This window comes from Podarcis raffonei, chromosome 2 (assembly GCF_027172205.1).
Source record: "Podarcis raffonei isolate rPodRaf1 chromosome 2, rPodRaf1.pri, whole genome shotgun sequence".
NCBI classification, from domain to species: domain Eukaryota; kingdom Metazoa; phylum Chordata; class Lepidosauria; order Squamata; family Lacertidae; genus Podarcis; species Podarcis raffonei.
This window is the reverse complement of record NC_070603.1, coordinates 420,194-438,697: the sequence shown is the minus strand read 5'-3', so window position 1 is coordinate 438,697 and position 18,504 is coordinate 420,194. Positions and strand designations below refer to the sequence as shown.

Sequence of the window (18,504 nt, the reverse complement as noted above, 5' to 3'; positions counted from 1 at the left end):
CAGAAGATGTGTGCTTGGATCACAGTCTTGTTCTGATGCAACTCCAGATGTTCTAATGCAGCTGGCTGTGACTATTTCCTACAGAACATACTATGTGCAGATGCATTTGCAGCATCCCTGGCTGCAAGGAGTGTGTGTGTGGGGGGGGGCTGCTGGTGGGGAGGTTATCTTGGGACACAGAGCTGCAGCTGCACTTCCTGCCACTCCACTAAATAATTCCAAGAAACAAACCTGGATCTTGTGAGTGTCCAGCTGGCAAATCTGGACAGGCCAGATGCTGGAAGACGCCCAAAATGGCTGATAGGAGGACGCTGTGTCAACATTTTTTCATAGTGTTGGTGGGAGCCTTGCAGGTAATCTCATCAACCCAGAGCTAGAGAGAGACACCTGACCCCCCTCTAGGTTGATTGTCCAGTTGCTCCTTTCTCCCAATGATCAACTGAAATACTGTATACTCCTGTCACCTCAGCCCATGAGATCCAGTCCTGCCCTCTGGGACAGCAGAGAACATGTCTTTGCCTTGAACTGTGTGGTGGTGTAGTGTGGGAGGGACCACAGGGCGGCTGCCCCAGGCGCAAAATTGTTGGGGGCGCAAAGTTTCAATGCTTGGTGCTGTCTCAATACAGCTTTGCGCTTCTGTCACAGGGATCCATTGAAAATGGTGTCTCCATGTGAACCAAGAAGTCACCTCTCCTGACAATGCAACAATTCTTCTTATCTCTGCACCTGCGGATCTTTTGGATGATGCTCTTAGTTGAATGTGCATACACACTCCATCCGTTTCCCTCCCTCCACGTGGCCCTGGGCACTGGCAACCCACACTATGTCACTGGTTCTGTGTGGCCATCCTGCAGAGAGTTGAAGAGCATCATCGCATCCCCAACGCCAGTCCTTTGATCCTTTTCTCATGGGACTTTCTCACCTTATCCCTGTCTATCTTTACTGCTCTCAGCTTCCTTGTATGCTGTACTTAATATGTAGCACCCAGAAGTGCCGTACTGATTTCATCTGCGTTTTAATTAATTTTAAGTGTATTCATTCCTTTGTGGGATTTTTTTTTGGGGAGTGTCTTTAAGTTGTTTTTATTTACATTTTAATTTTATGCACTGTTGTAGAGAGTTGCTTAAGTGGTTTATAAATCTGTCTCTATAAATATACCGCCCCGCCCCCGCTATGTAATCCGGATTTGCCCTTGCGGAGGAAGATCCAGTATTCAAAAAACCAAAAGCCGTTGTCCCCAAAACGTCTCTGCCCGCCTAAGCAAAGCAGCTCCCTTCTGCGAAGCGCCTCTGCGGCCGGGGGATGCCTTCGCCGGCCGCGTGGCTCGCTCGCTGCTGGGAGCGCGCAGCCCGGGCGCGTCCGTCCTGGAAGGAGCGAGGCGCGCCGCCGCCCCGCCGGCCTGGCGTTGGTGTCGGAGGGCCGCCTTCGGGGGCGGCGGCTTCCTGCCGGGAAGGCGGCGCTTGGTGCTCCGGGCGAGGCGATGGCGGCGGCGGCGGCGGCGCGCCGGGGTGCGTGGCTGGCGCTGGCGGCGCTGCTGGCGTGGAGCGGCGGGCGGGCGCGCGGCTACTTCCCGGAGGAGCGCTGGGTGCCCGAGTCTCCGGCGCGGCCGCCGCGCGTCCTGCTGGCCCTGCTGGCGCGCAACGCGGCGCACTCGCTGCCCGCCGCGCTCGGCTGCCTGGAGAGGCTGCGCCATCCCAAGGACCGCCTGGCGCTTTGGTGAGTGAGCGAGGGGCCGGCCTTGCCGGGCGGCCCAGGCCCAGGAGCCGCTTCCCAAGCCGCTTCCCATCGCGCAGTTCCCGCGCAGCCTCGCTCGCCGCCGAAAGCCCAGCGCGCTCGCCGCGCAGCTTGCTCGCGAGGAGGCCGCTCCGAGCCGCGGCACCCGGATGATGGCTGTGCGGCTGCCACGCGCATGTTTCGCCCGGAATCCTAGCAGTGTAGAGGGGGGAGGGCACCGAGGGTCATCTAGTCCAACCCCATGCCATGCAGGAAACTCAGCTCGAGCAAGCAGGGCAAATGGCCATCCGGAACTTGTGGAGCGGCGCGTCCACGCTCCACACCCCACTTGCAACAGAGTGAGACCCCCCCCTTTTAGGGTAAAGGTAAAGGGACCCCTGACCATTAGGTCCAGTCGTTACCAACTCTGGGGTTGCAGCGCTCATCTCGCTTTATTGGCCGAGGGAGCCGGCGTACAGCTTTCGGGTCATGTGGCCAGCATCACTAAGCCGCTTCTGGTGAACCAGAGCTGCGCACGGAAACGCCGTTTACCTTCCCGCCGGAGCAGTACCTATTTATCTACTTGCACTTTGACGTGCTTTTGAACTGCTAGGTTGGCAGGAGCCGAGCAACGGGAGCTCACCCCGTCGCAGGGATTCGAACCGCCAACCTTCTGATCGGCTAGTCCTAGGCTCTGTGGTTTAACCCACAGCGCCACCCACGTCCCATGCTTTTTTAGTTCCCAGTAAATATGGGTAGAGCCGTGTTGCTGCGACGATTGAGTCCATACTCGGGGAAGAAAACAGCCACCTCCAGCCACCACCCAGTATGCCTCTGTGCATGCGTGCATTTGGCGGGCTTTGGCCCATGTAGTCCGGCATCCAGTGGAAGCAGAACTCGGGTGCAAGAGCAGCTCCCCGCTTGTGACTCAGAAAGTGGCTTGAGGCTGCAGAACTTCGCCTTCCCGTCTACTCCATGAAAGATTAGAAAGCAGCTTTGGGAATGAGCACATGAAAATTACTAGTCTTCAAAAAACAGAGCAAAAACGGTTTGCGCACAGAGTAGCCAGCTGGAGGAAGGGGAGAGGAAATGTCAGTACAGGACAGTTTACAAAAGTTTGCCTGCCTGTTTGCCAAGATTACTGTACATGAGTGGCTTGGACTGAAGTTGTTTTGCAGCCAATTCCATCCGCAGGCTGGAATTCAAAAGTGAATTTTCATTTTATTTTCAATATTTATCAAAATACTGCATTTCTTTGGATTTAATAAGCAGCTTTAAAAAAAATGTGAATTATATCAGCAGTAGTGGCTGATAATTGATCCCTCCCTTGATGGTGGTCTTGAATAAAATCCCTCTTCTGAAGCTGACAGTCACTTTGGCACCAAAATGCCCCCCACTCAGACAGATACTGTATCACAGTAAGGAAGGGCAGGGTTAATTTTCCCCTTCCTTGTCTGCTTTGATACGTTTTAAAGCAAGTAGATACGTTTAATATCATATATTAATTTTGTGTGGTTTTTGAGGCCGTGCCTAGTTTTTGGTTGATGTTCAGTGGACCCAAAATCGTCATTCACTGTGAAATTGGTTTGCAAGCCTTTGGGCACCAACATTGCTCTCCATAATGGCTGGCAGCCTAAGTCAGAATCCATTTCAAAAAGATGTAATATGATACCTCAGAACATGTGCAAAGTGCCCCCCCCAAAGGCAGCAACATTTCATTACTGGAACATCTTGCAGCTATGGAAAGTGTGGTAAAAGGAAACACTGGCCGCCTTCTGTCTCCCCCTCTCCTGTTCTGGCAGCTGGCCAGGAGGATCTGAGTGGCTTGACAGCCCCAAGAGGCCCTGATCTGATGGGGCGGCGGCTCATCCTAATGAAGAATGGAGGCAGAGTAATAGGTGGCAATTTGTCAGGTTTAGGGAGATGTAAGGATCATGATGCACATAAGAATAAGAAACATACTCATTGTAAGTAGCAAGGTTTGGGAGGAGGTTAGTTACAGTCAACAAATTAATCTGCAAGAAACGTGATCCTCAACATACATGGCCTGAAGAACTGTGAGGTCGGCTCACACAGATCTCCACACTGACTGGGGCTGACAGGAGTTTCTAAAATATCAGATGCTATGGGCTTAGGATGTCTCATCCTGGCTCGGAATGAGGAGTGCTGTCTGATCTTTTAAAAATATGGTGGGGTAATCATAGCTGGGGCACTCACGGGTGGTGGGTGGGAGCTGGAGCTGGGCAGGACATCCTTTGTTCTCTTGCCCCCCCCCCCGGCCGCATGGAGCCAAGTGCAGTTATTGGGCCGCAGGATTCCCATTGCTTCTTTGGGCCTTCAGGACAGGGCTGTCCAAAGAGGCAGCAGATTTGCTGACCCACAGATAAAATCCACGTGGGGGAATGGATGCAGGGGGAAGGGAGAGGACCAGGCTCCACGGCGTGAGACTGGCACAGTGGGAGGGAGGCAGAGTCTTCTGGAGAAGGCGTGGGAACTCTAGAGCCATTTCTGGAAACTTGCCCTTGTGTGGGCCTTTTCTTCTCTGAAGGGAATTGCTTTCCTAAGCCAGGAAGGGCTCTTGATGGTGCTGCACATCCCTGCATGCTGTGACTCGAGCATCTGCTTTTGACGTTGCAGCACCAGTTCTCTGAGATCCTCCCCTGAGTGAAGCAGACCCCAACTTTGTTGTGTTTTTACATTTGTCAAAAGTGTTTCTTCCAAACTTCCCCAAGTTACGTCAGCTCTGTTCCTGCAGCTTGAGTTTTTCTTTCACTGTTTTATGTTCTGTTTCTTGTACTTCACTTTCTATGCTTGTTTTTTCTTTAGCTGAACTGTAATTTTGTACATTTTTTAAATCATCAACTGGGGTTGGTTCTTGGAGACTGTAAGCTGTGCTCTGGAAGAAATTATTCAAAGTGTGGGGTATACATTTTCAAATGAAGTTTGTGCCCAGTTAGAAACCTGTGCAGATGCTAAAATACTGGTGTCCTACATTTTGGGTAACCTTGGCAAGTGGCTGTTTGCAAGCCTGGAAGTGTGAGGTGGGGAGGAATGAAGCTTCCAAATCCATTGCCTTGCGTGTCTTTTAGGGTGGCAACTGATCACAACGTGGACAACACGACAGCTGTGCTTCGGGAATGGCTGATGAATGTACAGAACATGTATCACTCGGTGGAGTGGCGGCCCATGGAGCAACCCAGGTGAGCAAACCAGCATTGTGGGGAAGGGAGGAGAGAAAGGGGGCTCCAGTATTTGTGGGGAGAGGTGAAGAGAAGGGAAAAGAAAACAGAAACTTGATTTGAAGAGGGATCCAATTCCCAAGGAGAGAGTGAGAACACAGAGACTGCTCTGTGGTTGAGTTCCACAAACTTGTTTTTTTGCCTTATGTTTTGCAGACATAGACTTGTTGATGGGCAGCTTGTAGAAAACGGTGGGTGGATTGCATAAGCGAGTCAACTTGGGTAGCCCCACCCCCACCCCGTTCCCCTGGATGGCTCTGTTCAGCAAGGCAGGGCATGCACCTCGGACACTGTACCACAGGCACATCAAAACTGCACATTGTGGCCACGGATGAATGGCCCAAACGAGGCTTCTGGCGAATGATACCCTGTGGCCAGGCTGTGTTTACTCTGCATTTAAAAATAAAATGAATTCAAATTCTGTGCAAGGAAAAGCAGCTTCTGCTTCTAGTATAAACTATGCAAATTGAACAGAGTTGTGTAGTTTCCTCTTGTTTTACACAATTCTGCAATTTGAACTAAATCTATTTTACTAGTTGGGAGGAAAGGCAAGATTCTTTGCAGTGCCAAGACACTGGAAACCTTTACACTGTAATCCAGTCTACGTCTACTCAGAAATAAGTCCTACCAGATTCCATGGCACTTGCTCACAGGTAAGTGTGTAAAGGACCTTAGTAGCCTCTTCTGCTTTCAGCACCTACTCTCCCTGTTTTTCAAGCTTATCTGTGTCATAAGGATAAGAGCCAACTGATGAAGGTCACAAAATCCCTTCGGGTAGCAAAATGCTTCCACTAGTGCAATGGCACTCCCCCCATCTGTTCTGGGGGGCTCTCTCAACCCTCCAGAGCAGATCTGGAGAGGGCATGGGGATGCATGGGAGAGGGAGACGTTCTGTAGAAAACCTTGTGCTGGCTGAAGCACTTTGTTGGGTAGCCCCCATCCGTTAGCATTTAGCGCATCTAGATTCCTCTGTTGGGGCAGGTAGGGTGGGGAAGAAGGTGATTTCTTTATGTGACCTCACCTTGAGCCTCGCTGTCCCTGGCAGGTCCTATCTGGATGAGGAAGGTCCCAAGCACTGGTCCAATTCCCGTTATGAACATGTCATGAAGCTTCGCCAGGCAGCGCTGCAGTCTGCCCGGGACATGTGGGCTGACTACATCTTGGTAAGGAGAGGCTTGGGAGGGAAGCCAGGGTGGGGGAGCTGCATTTCTAAGATCTGATGACTGACTTCCAGGGACCTTGATTTAGGGCATCACTGTATGCTGTGTGGTAGCCCAGCAGTCTGCACATCCAGGAGGGCTTTCAGCGCATGCTAGTGCCCTGCTCAGCCGCACAGCTGAGAGAGATAATCTGGAGACCAGTGTGGGCTGCGCAGTTTTAATTCCCATGGCTGGGAAACAAGCCTGACTTTTCTAGGGATACTTCAGTAAACAACTGTGTCATTTAATGGTTATAGTGTTTGGGCTGGGAATGCCTCCTTTCAAACCAGCCCCACTTTTTGCTTCTGTCAGATTGTGCAGCTGTTCCTTTCCCTGTGGTTCATTCCCTGCGTTAATTGTAGGATGTTTTTGGATTTTGGACTTCAGGTGACTTCATTATCACCTTTGCCGTGATAATCCCTCTTCACCCCACCCCAGGCAAAGCGGAAATCTGAGGATGATAATTCTGACTTAGCTTTATAGGGTTGTTGTAGGGATTACGGAGAATGATGTGAAGCTCTTTGAGAATAATTTGCCTAAGCGCTAAGGATTGTTTTTGTTACATCCCCTACCTCCCAAGGAAATTTGGGAGAAGTGAGCAGACTTGTTTCCAAGCTTTCAATACATTCTGAACCAGGGCCTCCCCTTTGACCTGGGAAGTAGCTTTGGCCAAGCCAAGGGCCCCTGACGTTGCACAGAGAAGGGAAGGATGCGTGTGCCACCAAGGGCCCTAGGGCAGAGGTTGCTAAGATGACGCCTGTGGGTGCAAAGGTGCCCTCACGGCATTTCCCCTGTTCCTACCAAGCCTCTGAGCCCCCCACCGTGGTCTTCCTCCTGAGTCATGAAGTGATGAGGTCACCCATCTCTCCTCAGAAAAGTACATAGAACTGAAAGCGGAAGTTGGTGGAGCAACACTTTACTTCATTTCCTCTTTCAGCCCTGAGGGCCTCCCAAACCTCTGGATAATTCTGCTGGATCTGACTTTTAACCAGATCCCTTGGGAAAATGAAGCATGTATGTTTGCACTTTTCTCTCTTCCTTTCCCTGGGGGAAGGGAGAGAAGTGAAGTGCGGGGGGTGGGGGAACAGTTATTGTGACCACTGGCCGAAAAGCTTGGTGGTCCCTCCATTAGAGATCTCAAGTCACAGCCCTTGGACTCTCCATAGGGAAAGGCAGCCTTTCTGCCCCCTGCCCCAGCCCTGCAGTGGGGAAAGACCTCTTCTCAAAACCAAATGTGGTATTTGGTCAGAACCCTCAATTTCTTGTAATAAGATTTTGGTTGAGAACAAAAGTAACAGAAGAAGAGAGCTCACGGCTGGCCCTTCATTTCTGGGGTGAGACTGGCTTTGCCTCGGCAGTGCCTTGTCCATTGATCTTATCCAGCTCTTTTCTTCTGCCACTTTGCTGTTCTGCAAATACTGCCAAATCTGGCATTAAAAGGAAACTATCCAATGCAGATCACAGTAGGTGATGCCCTGCCTTGCCTCACCTGATTCTTCTAGTACAGAGTGGAATATCTTTGGGGGCGATGATGCCACTTCCCTGTCTCCAATGCCCCTTCGTGCCCCCTGACCTCCTCAGCCTCGCCTCGCTGGGGGCGCAGCTGACATTCTTATGTGGGCTGCTCTTTCCCTTGGTGCTTTTCAGTCCTGGGCAAGCACAACTGGGGTGGGATTTTGGGATGGAGTGGTAGAAGTCCAGCTGTTCTCACTGGGAGCCAGCCCCCTTGGCTTGTCATGCCTTGTACTTCTGTTCTGGAATTAGGTGCTGGCCTGCAGCCCAGAATTGCTGGCAGGGAGTGATTTGTGTGTCTCTGTGCTTCTTGCTAGGGCTGGAGGGAGCTGCCCTGCTCATGAAAAGCAGAGGCACCTGTTTGTTTGTGGAGACGTCATCAAGTTTCTTTTAATCCTAGCAGTACCTTGGCTCTTAGGAGATAAGCCCACAATGGACCTCAGTTCCTGCACAGTTCCTCAAAGGATTTCTTATGGAAGGAGTGTCCTCGCATGCTTAAGCTGGCTTTTCTTGTAGTTGTCCGCCAAGCATACCTCCTTCTGTTTCACAGATGAAAAAAGGGACACACTCTGCCATTTGTTTTTACAGCAATCTGAGTGGCGTCCTCCTTGTGTTACATGTGCAGAAAAGGGCCTCCTCCACTTTCTGTATTTTAATGGCCTCACAATATACTGTCCTATGCTGTTTTAGAAGCTAAGATGGTGCTGGTGCTTTTAGTTAAAAGGAAAAGCAAACGGGTGCCTCGCACTGCAGACCAAAAGAAATATTGCCAGCTGGAAAATGGCAGGCTGTGAATTCCACGGAGCCTTAGTGCTCTTGTGCTCACACATTCACGTCTCTGCCTCCTGCATAGGAATGACTAGTAGCTTGAATGTTCTAGCTTCTTGTGCTACAATGGTGGTTATCCCCAAAGCTGCCCTTGCAAGCAAAATACGGACAAGAATTTACCAGGAACAGGTACCAGAATATCAAAGCCTTGGTCCCTACTAAATAGTGACCATGAGAAGGTACATATAATGCCCCTTGGAAAAGCAGCTGCCATCCAAGTTTGGCGTCCCCTTCCTTCTGAGAAGGTATAGGGGGCAATAAGAAAGGTGGGGGGGCAACATGTCTTTCCTTTGCCAAGCAGATGGCTGACTCCTCACCATCCTTATTTTTCCCTTTCACTGACATCACAGCTGTCGCCTCTCATTTTCATACCTGTCCTTCCTTTCTGAAAAGTTATTTTTCTGGCAATTGGATCTCAAGGCTGCATCTGCTGGACCAAAATCTCCTGGGTCCAGATTTGGCCCAGCAGCTGCCAGTTTTAAAATGTTGGCGTATCATAAGCACAGGTTAGAAGTTGAGGTCCTAAGACAGGGGCACAGTAATTTGTTGGCTAAGGTTTCTTGCTCACCAGCAACCTTGGACCTTGGGGATTCACAACATTTAAACTGGAACAGCTGCTGTAGAACTGACTTTTCTCTTCTTTTTCTTGCTGCATAATTCTGCAGTTTGTGGATGCAGACAATCTCCTGACGAACCCTGACACTCTGGGCCTTTTGATAGCTGAGAACAAGACTGTGGTGGCTCCGATGCTGGACTCACGGGCAGCCTATTCAAACTTTTGGTGTGGGATGACCTCTCAGGTAGGTGGATCCCAGCCTCTGGTTTAACTCTGTTCTTGCCATGTGTGCTTGAGACCACAGCCAAAGACTATGATTGAGGCAGTAGGCATGAAGGACTTGGTATATCCATGGCTAAGCACATTGTCAGCTGACATGACCTCAACGATCTTCTGTCCTTCAACAAATTCAACACAGAGAAATATCTACCAGGCATATTCTCTGCAACTTCCTTGCCTCCTAGCCAATACAGTTCTCACTTTTTCAGAATCTCTCTTTGTGTGTGGATCAAGGATGATGAGCATCTGCATTCATTCATTGAAAAAATGTTTATTTAAGAAAAGGTTATGTTCTTCAAATTAAGAATCAAGCACCTAGAGCCATAAAAAGATAACGAGGTATTTAAACACAAGTTAAAATCCATGCTTGCACATTTCCTTGAAATATTCTCTGCTATAGATATGCAAGATAATGAGGTTATGCATTTTGTTGCAACAGCTATGACATGAACCAAGAAAGCAAGTTCTGACTTTACCCTATTGGAAAAGTGTAAACATCAATTGATTTCAAAACATTGTGTGTCTATGGTGTGTTTTTGGAAACAGTGGCTTCTTTTTACAGTACATGGTAAAAGAGGACCAATACCTTCTGAATTAATTTTGCTATCTTTTTTCTTTAGATCTAATACAATGTGTTTTCTCTAAAATAATGAGTTAGTTTAACTATTGAGGCAAGTCTTTTAAAAACCGTGCAGCTAGAGCTCTTAAGTGCTGTCATCATGTATGAGACTGTTTTTTTATGCTCCTGCCTTAAAGGTAAAGGGACCCCTGACCGTTAAGTCCAGTTGCAGACAACTCTTGTCTTGTGGTGCTTATCTTGCTCTATAGGCCGAGGGAGCCGGCGTTTGTCTGCAGACAGCTTCTGGGTCATGTGGCCAGCATGACTAAGTCACTTCTGGCGAACCAGAGCAGCACACGGAAACGCCGTTTCTCCTGCCTTACTGTTCATATAATTCAGCACAAAGACTCATTTTGCACATGACGCTGAAGTGTTGCAAGTTTTCCTAGGCTGGGCTCTATTCCTGCTTCTCTTTGCAGGAAATCTCATGTGGAATTTCCATTCTGCTTCTCCTAGGGCTATTACAAGCGCACGCCTGCTTACATCCCCATCAGGAAGCGAGACCGCCAGGGCTGCTTTGCTGTTCCCATGGTGCACTCCACCTTTCTTATCAACCTGCAGAAAGAGGCCACTCGGAGCCTTGTCTTCTACCCACCCCATCCGGATTACACCTGGGCATTTGATGACATCATCGTCTTTGCCTTTGCCTGCAGGCAGGCAGGTGAGTCAAAGCCCTATCTTTGCTCACAGAGAAGGATGCCATCTTGGTTTGTGTGTGTTGGCCTCGCAGAGGCATCTGTTTGTGAGGATCAACAAGATTAATTGAGATGGTTTTTCTTTGTTGAGCTGCCTTGCAGACAATTCTTCAGCATAGCTGCATACTTTCCCTTATTTTGCCTTGGAAAATAGGGATGCAGGAAGCTGCCATATGCCTAGTCATACTGTGATTTCATCATTGCAGGAGGTTGGAGCAGATGGCCCTTGTGGTCCCTCCCAACATTGCGTCTCTATGATTCTATGAAACTGTTCACCAGTCTAATTCAGCATTATCAATAGTGACTGGCTACAGCTCTCCGAGGTTTCAGGCAAAAGTCCCTCGTAGCCCTGCCTGGAAACACCCAGGATTGGACCTCAGGGTTTTTGCTTGCAAGACACGTCCTCCACTATTGAGCCACAGTATTTCTTCAGTCCCCAACTTGTTGCCTGCTAGAAACACTCCATTCTCATCACATACAACTGCTGCTCTTTGAAGCCAGGAGAAGATTGGATAGCCCCATGCTGCTCCCTGCTGTTAGGAAATAGCACCCTGTGGAAATTATTACTCCAGAGGTGGGGAACATCTGGCCAGGGGGTCAGTCTTACCTTCCCTGGGGATGCAGTTTGGCCCATGAGGCCATTTCCCCCCCAACCACACCCTCTGATCAATCAGCTGGCATCACTCGTGGCAAGGGACAAGAGTGTGGAGTTCAAGGGATGTCTCTCCCAGGCAGCTTCTGTTTCCAAAAGGCCCATTGCCTGCACGTGGGACTCAAAACAGGAGGGGTGGGGATTGTGCTGGACTCCAGTTCCCTTCATCCCGGACTGTTGGCTGTCATGATGGAATGGATGGGAATTGTACTCCCACAACATCTGGAGGACCACAGGTTCCCCATCTCCACTTTAAATATTGCTGCACCTAGGATAGTGTTGCCATGGAATGGGCAACCAGGTGGCAGCATGGGCAAGGAGAAGCAGATCTACTTTGCTACCTGCCTGCTTGCTTGGGGCCAGTTCAGTTCAGCTGAGGCAAGTGCCTTCTGAACAGAAACACAAATCCATGAATCCAAGGAGGCATTCCTGGGATTTCCAGGCACAACCAGTTCTACTTTGATCTTTGCTCCTCACCATAACTAATGCTATGTTTTCCTTGCTAGCAACAACAAAAAACAAAAAATAGATGTGGATTTCAGCAAGCTATATAAATGGTGCATCTTGAGGGGGGGGGAATCATAAATTGGTCTTATTTTGCATACTTTGTTCTTCTGTGTTTTAATATTTTGAATTTTTTGTTCTGGGTTTGTTGGTCATGGGAGAGGCAAGGGTGCTGAAGCTGTGCCCCAACCACAGAAAATTTCGTTCAGGCACCTCTTTTGCTATTGAGAATTAACATAAGGGCTAGAGGCTTTGAAAAAGAAGAAAAGCTTCCCGAGAGTCCTGGGAAGCTGACTTCAGCACCCCTTCCTACATTTTGAGCTCCTGTAGAATTGCATGTAGCCCAAATAGTGCAGATTCCTTGGGCTGGTTCTCCACCTAGTTTTAAATCTTTGAACAGGGTACTGGAGCGTTTTGTGGGCTGCCAAGTGTACCATCAGAATTTATTTTAATCACCAATTAGCCCAACTTCATGCATATGGAGGTGAAACGTAACAATGGCCATGACTCCTTGACTTGGAAAGGATACAGAGAGGGGTCTGTCTTCTGCTGCCCAATGACATCTTGATCTTATGTGCTCCCTTTTGTGGTTCCTCCCCGCTTTGTTTAGAAGTTCAGATGTACGTGTGCAACAAAGAGGTGTATGGCTTCCTTCCCGTGCCTCTGCGATCCCACAGCACCCTCCGCGACGAGGTGGAGAGTTTCATGCACGTGCAGTTGGAGGTGATGGGTGAGTTCTATGTGACTCTTGGCCAAAAGTTAGCAAGGCCTTTGCAAGTTGTTGTTTTAAACCAAAGAGATTAGAGAACTGGGCCAAAACAAACAAGATGAATTTTAACAGGGAGAAATGTAAAGTATTGCACTTGGGCAAAAAAAATGAGAGGCACAAATACAAGATGGGTGACACCTGGCTTGAGAGCAGTACATGTGAAAAGGATCTAGGAGTCTTGGTTGACCACAAACTTGACATGAGCCAACAGTGTGACGCGGCAGCTAAAAAAGCCAATGCAATTCTGGGCTGCATCAATAGGAGTATAGCATCTAGATCAAGGGAAGTAATAGTGCCACTGTATTCTGCTCTGGTCAGACCTCACCTGGAGTACTGTGTCCAGTTCTGGGCACCACAGTTCAAGAAGGACACTGACAAACTGGAACGTGTCCAGAGGAGGGCAACCAAAATGGTCAAAGGCCTGGAAATGATGCCTTATGAGGAACGGCTAAGGGAGCTGGGCATGTTTAGCCTGGAGAAGAGGAGGTTAAGGGGTGATATGATAGCCATGTTCAAATATATAAAAGAATGTCACATAGAGGAGGGAGAAAGGTTGTTTTCTGCTGCTCCAGAGAAGCGGACACGGAGCAATGGATCCAAACTACAAGAAAGAAGATTCCACCTAAACATTAGGAAGAACTTCCTGACAGTAAGAGCTGTTCGACAGTGGAATTGGCTGCCAAGGAGTGTGGTGGAGTCTCCTTCTTTGGAGGTCTTTAAGCAGAGGCTTGACAACCATATGTCAGGAGTGCTCTGATGGTGTTTCCTGCTTGGCAGGGGGTTGGACTCGATGGCCCTTGTGGTCTCTTCCAACTCTATGATTCTAGGAAATTTTTATAAACAGACACCAGATTTTACCTTGTGTAAGGGTTAGGAGGAGGGTTAGAAAACTACCCTGGGGGTGGGGGCTGTGCATATCATTGAATACATCATGATAAGAGTTTCAGCAAGGCACTGTGTTTCCTGCTTTGTTTGCTCTCTCCCTCCTCCCTCCTAAGCAGATCTAGGGTTACCATATTTCAAAAAACAAAGACCAGGACACCCCAAAAGTTTCTGAGCTTTTTTTTTTTTTTTTAGGAAATCACTGGAATTGTTGAGCTTAGGAACTCTATCGGCTTCACTGGAGTCTTTCCAGTGATTCAGTGGCAAAATATACAAAGAATATAAATAAAGCATTGGAAAGCTCTTCTTTCTTCCTCACACTCACCCCCACCTGTGGAAAAAAAGAGGGGAAAGAGTTTTCGTTTTTATTTTCTGGGGGTGTTTATGTTGTTGGTTCCCCCTAAATAGCTTTCCACCATATTAAAAAGGAAGGGTTTTTTTGTTTTTAAGGAGACTATCTTTTTGCTTGTTTGCCCTCCCTCCCTGCCTTTGATAAAAAGAGAGAGAGATTGGTGGGATGAGGGCTTTTGGGGGGCCCTCCTGGGGGGTGGAGGGGAGAAGATTTAGCTGGCTGCCTTATGCTGAAATGGGAGGTTGGGTACTATGTGAGCATGATGCTAAGGGTGTTTGTTGGTAAGCAGTGCAAGCAAATGTGTGTCTACTCACAAATAAGTCCTACTGAATTCAATGAGGCTTACTCCCAGGAAAGGAAAAGTAAGTTTAGTTGAATTCAGTGGGGCTTATGCATGCAAATATTCCACTTAGACCTCTGAGTGGGAAAGCAGATGCAACTTGACTAATAAATCACAAACTACTCTTTAAATTGGTTGAAAATATATTAAATATATTAAATGGAAGTTTATTTCATATTTTCATCTACTACTTCCTTGCATTTTAAGGCCCTCCACCGCTGCTGGGAACCTCAAGGCCCTCGGCGGCTGTGGGGGAAGTGAGGTGCACCCTCCACTGTTCCGGGGCCCCCCAGCAAGGCCCTCTGCCGCCGCAGATATATTGAGATATTGTGATATTTAGCTGGTGATATATTGTGATGTTGAAAACCAGATATCACCCAGCCCTACTTAGGGGACAGCGAGGAGGGCTTACTTTTGGCAGAGCTTTTGACATCTTCACTGGTGGTTTGCTATAGGAAGGGCTCTGCATGCTTCTGGGCAATCAGTTAATCAATTAATTTTGGCACCTGGGCAATCCCTGGTTGTGGGCTGATAAAGGCAAAGTTATGTGACCCAGATACATGTATGCACTTTGAGCAAAGTGGCATGCTTTTTCCTGTTTTGCAATTCTGCCTTGGACAATCACGGAGAGACTGAAGGGCTGAACAGGACCCTCAGCTCCTAAGCCATGTGGCTATTTGGTTTGGTCATCTGATCTGTTGTGCACATTTCTAAGAGTAGAGGAAAGTTTATGTAGATGCATAATGAAACCTGGGGGTGATGTCATCCATTTGTGGGGAGTACAAAACCAACTTGCAGTTTAAGAGCCTGGCATAATAATAATAATAATAATAATAATAATAATAATAATAATAATAATAATTTATTATTTATACCCCGCCCATCTGGCTGAGTTTCCCCAGCCACTCTGGGCGGCTCCCAATCAAGTGTTAAAAACAGTACAGCGTTACATATTAAAAACTTCCCTGAAGCCTTAAGATGTCTTCTGAATGTCAGGTAGTTGTTTATCTCTTTGACATCTGATGGGAGGGCGTTCCACAGGGTGGGTGCCACTACCTTTTCCTCCTTATGTCTGGTAGCTAAGCGGACCCTCCGGGTTCAGAGACAGAGACTGCTGGGGGAAGTGGGCACTGGCCGTGGGGCAGGGGCTTTCCAGAGGTGTCTGTCTGGCGATTGCTGGATGCAGGTCGCTGGGAGTCCTGGACTTGATGGGCCTCAGTGCCATACGCAAGAGCTCTTCTGAAGCTCTCTTCTGACGCAGAATCATTCTGCAGAATCACCTCAAAAAGGATGTTGTAGAGTTGGAAAAGATTCAGAAAAGAGCTGCCAACGTGATCCAGGGGATGGAGCGACTCCCCGAGGAAGAAAGGTTGCAGCATTGGGGATGTTTTAGAGCAGGGGTCCTCAAACTATGGTCCGAGGGCCAGATCCGGCCCGCCAGGGTCCTGAACTCAGCCTGCCTGGCAGGGGCAAACAAAGGGGGGAGGCGGCCTACAGCGAGCAGCAAAACGGCGGCAAAGCGTTCTGACTGAACGCAATGAAAGCATTTGGCTACAACTCCGTGCTCGGCCTAATCATACTCTCTGGCTGCATTGCATGCTGGGATTCGTAGTTACCTGCTAAGGCAGAGAGGTGTCTCTCCCTCCCTCCCTCCTCCTGCATTTCAAGCGTTCTGCGGAACTTTGCTCCTGACCCCTCCGCCTTCCTATAGTTGCCCACTCCCCGCTAAGGCAGAGGCGCCAGCCGGGGAATGGTACCGCGGACCCTCTGGCTCTGGACTCTCCATTTCGCAGGCGCAGCCACGCCGCTTAGTCCTCAGAGCCCCCTTTCGGAGAGGCGGGGGGCCGCATGGTGCCTGGGTCGCCATGGCAGCTTGAGAGCGCTCTCCTCCCCGCAGGGCAGGATTCCATGGGCTGGAGGCGGAGGCCCCAGGCGAAGCTGGAGCGAATGGGCAGCCTCTCCCAACAAGCAGCCAGCTCTTGCAACAGGAGGAGGAGGAGGAGAAAGAGGCCTTATACCGAGCCAGAACATTGCTCAGTATTGCCTACCCTGGCTGGCAGCAGCACTCTGGGGTTTCATGCAGGAGGCTCTCCCAACGCCATCTGGGGATGCCAGGGGTTGAATTTGGGACTACCACTGAGGTTTTATTTATTTATTTATTTATTTATTGACTTTATATACTGCCCTATACTCAGAGGTCTCAGGGCGGTTCACAGAACATAATCTAAAACCACAATTATATATATAAGCAAAATAAAAACAACCCAATAACATCTCCCCCCCAAAAAAGAACCACATTTAAAAAGGGCATAGGATGTCAATCAAATCAACCCAAAGCCTGGCTAAAATGAAATGTTTTTGCCTGGCGCCTAAAGGTGTATAATGAAGGCACCATTTTTTTCAAACTATAGTCCGGCCCCCAACAGAGTCTGAGGGACAGTGAACTGGCCCCCTGTTTTAAAAGTTTGAGGATGCCTATTTTAGAGAAAAGGTGAGTCTCCTATCGTGGAGAAAGGAAAGTTGAAGCTGAATGTTGGAAGGTTTAGGGCAACTAAAAGAAAGTCCTTCTTCCCACAACACACTGTCAAACTTGCTACTCCCAGAGACAGCCATATCACCGACTTGGATGGCTTTGAAAGAGGATTAGGCCCATTCATGGAGGGGGGGGGAGAGGGCTGTTGCTGGCTCCTAGCCAGGATGGCCATTCTGGAGGCAGCAAGACTTCCAAATAGCAGTTGAGCTCATGTTCTGCTTCCTGGTTTCCCTCAATGGGCATCTGGTTGGCTTGCTGTGAGACTAGGATGCTGGACTAGACATTGTTGGCCTGATCCAGCCGGCTCTCTGTACTTCCTGATGCTGCCTTGGGCAAAGCTTTGCTTCTCAGCCTGTGTTCACTGGCCGTCAAAGGGGAAATGTATTTGGCCTACCTTCCAGGGGTCGCTGTGAAGACAGCATATAAAGGTACAAAAGCAACTTAAGGTTAAGGTTCTATAGCTGGGAGTAAACCTCACTAAATCATCAATCTATTGTTGTTGTTGTTGTTGTTGTTGTTGTTGTTGTTGTTATAATTAATTAATTAAAGTTATATTCTGCCCTTCATCTGAGCATCACAGGGCAGTTTACAGTATAAAAACAGAAAAAAGTATAAAGCCCAAAGTTTGAAAGGCCACAAATTGTTTAATCTGCCTAAAACCTGGTTATAGATGAACAGTTTACTTGTTGCCTAAAGATATGCAGCGAATGTGCCAGGCAAACCTCCCCGGGGCAGCCTTCCTCAAATGGGGAGCCACTGCAGAAAAGACCCTGTTCTTATGTGGCCAGCATCCTCTCGCAGAGGAGCACATGAAGAAGGGCCTCCAATGATAATCAACATGGCTTCCTTTTGCATAGGGATGCATAGGACCATGCTGCAGAAAGTGCCACTGAAATTGCAGGACATTGGACCAGAGCCTTTCTGCCCTGGCTCATGCTTTCTGCTTCTCCAGTTCAAGGCAGCCTGACCAGCCCCGCATGGCCTGTGTGAAGCCTCTCAGAGCAGCCTCTGCCATCAATGGTGCTTGTGTGTAGCAGTTGCCCCTCCTTTGGGTTCTGGAGGAGTTTGCTAGACTCCGTCCCTTGGGGATGATTCACAGTCGCTCTTTGTACAGGGCTGCAGCTACACAAAGGTCCTTTCACTAAATTTGACTTCCCTTAAAGGCAAAATGGTCACTCTTTGAGAAGGTGACTGAGGTGGAAGGTAGGAGAGTTCCGTGTGCACCCTCTTTTCATTAATAACTGCTTGTTTTTCGCTAACCGAAAGGGGCATTCTCTGTGCTGACCTTCCCTTGGGAGATTTCTTCGAAGGCAAAACTTCTGTAAGTAGCAGATGGCTTGTGGGCCCCAAGAGCCCATTCAAGGGTGCTGCTTTTGAGGTGGACTGTACCACCTCAGAATGTACATGGCTTGGCTGCCATGCCAAAAACCTTTCTGCATGTGGAAAGGTACTGTGTTGGGGAGAAAATGTTTAGTTTCTCAACATTTGCCTTTACCAGTGGAGTGGGATTTGTTTCAGGCATGTTTCTGCTGCTATGGACAACTGGTTTTGGTTCTTTAAAGTTGCATCCTCTTTGTGTTGAAACATGGGGGTTGATTTTTGTTTTTTGTTTGGCAAAACACAGCACTGGTCATTTCATGGGCAAAATAGCAGTGCCTGGTGTCTGAATATAGAAGCCTTCTAAAAACAAGACTTTGGAGGGTAAAGAGACATTCCTGCCCCCCAATTCCCACCCAGCTGCTCCTTCAGATCTTTTCCTTTGGCAGGGCAGGATCTCGTCTTCTGTGCTTCCATGAAATGCAAATGTGCAAAAGCACATTCATGTAAGAAGA

At 48.7% G+C, this 18,504-nt stretch overlaps 1 protein-coding gene across 3 annotated transcripts in view; it reads left to right on the top strand.

The window, feature by feature from the left end:
* Positions 1 to 1,196: 1,196 nt before the first annotated feature.
* COLGALT1 (collagen beta(1-O)galactosyltransferase 1) overlaps positions 1,197 to 18,504 on the top strand; it is a 33,839-nt gene continuing 16,531 nt past the window's right edge. The window contains exons 1-6 of one of the 3 annotated variants that reach the window (XR_008328007.1): positions 1,197 to 1,716; positions 4,803 to 4,913; positions 5,998 to 6,115; positions 9,157 to 9,291; positions 10,402 to 10,606; positions 12,407 to 12,526. Coding sequence is in view for 2 of the 3 variants with exons in the window: in XM_053368878.1 (XP_053224853.1) it covers positions 1,481 to 1,716; positions 4,803 to 4,913; positions 5,998 to 6,115; positions 9,157 to 9,291; positions 10,402 to 10,606; positions 12,407 to 12,526 (925 nt within the window). In the remaining variant the exon portion in view is untranslated. The remainder of the gene's footprint in view (positions 1,717 to 4,802; positions 4,914 to 5,997; positions 6,116 to 9,156; positions 9,292 to 10,401; positions 10,607 to 12,406; positions 12,527 to 18,504) is intronic. The other 2 variants (XM_053368878.1, XM_053368887.1) reach the window with 2 other exon arrangements.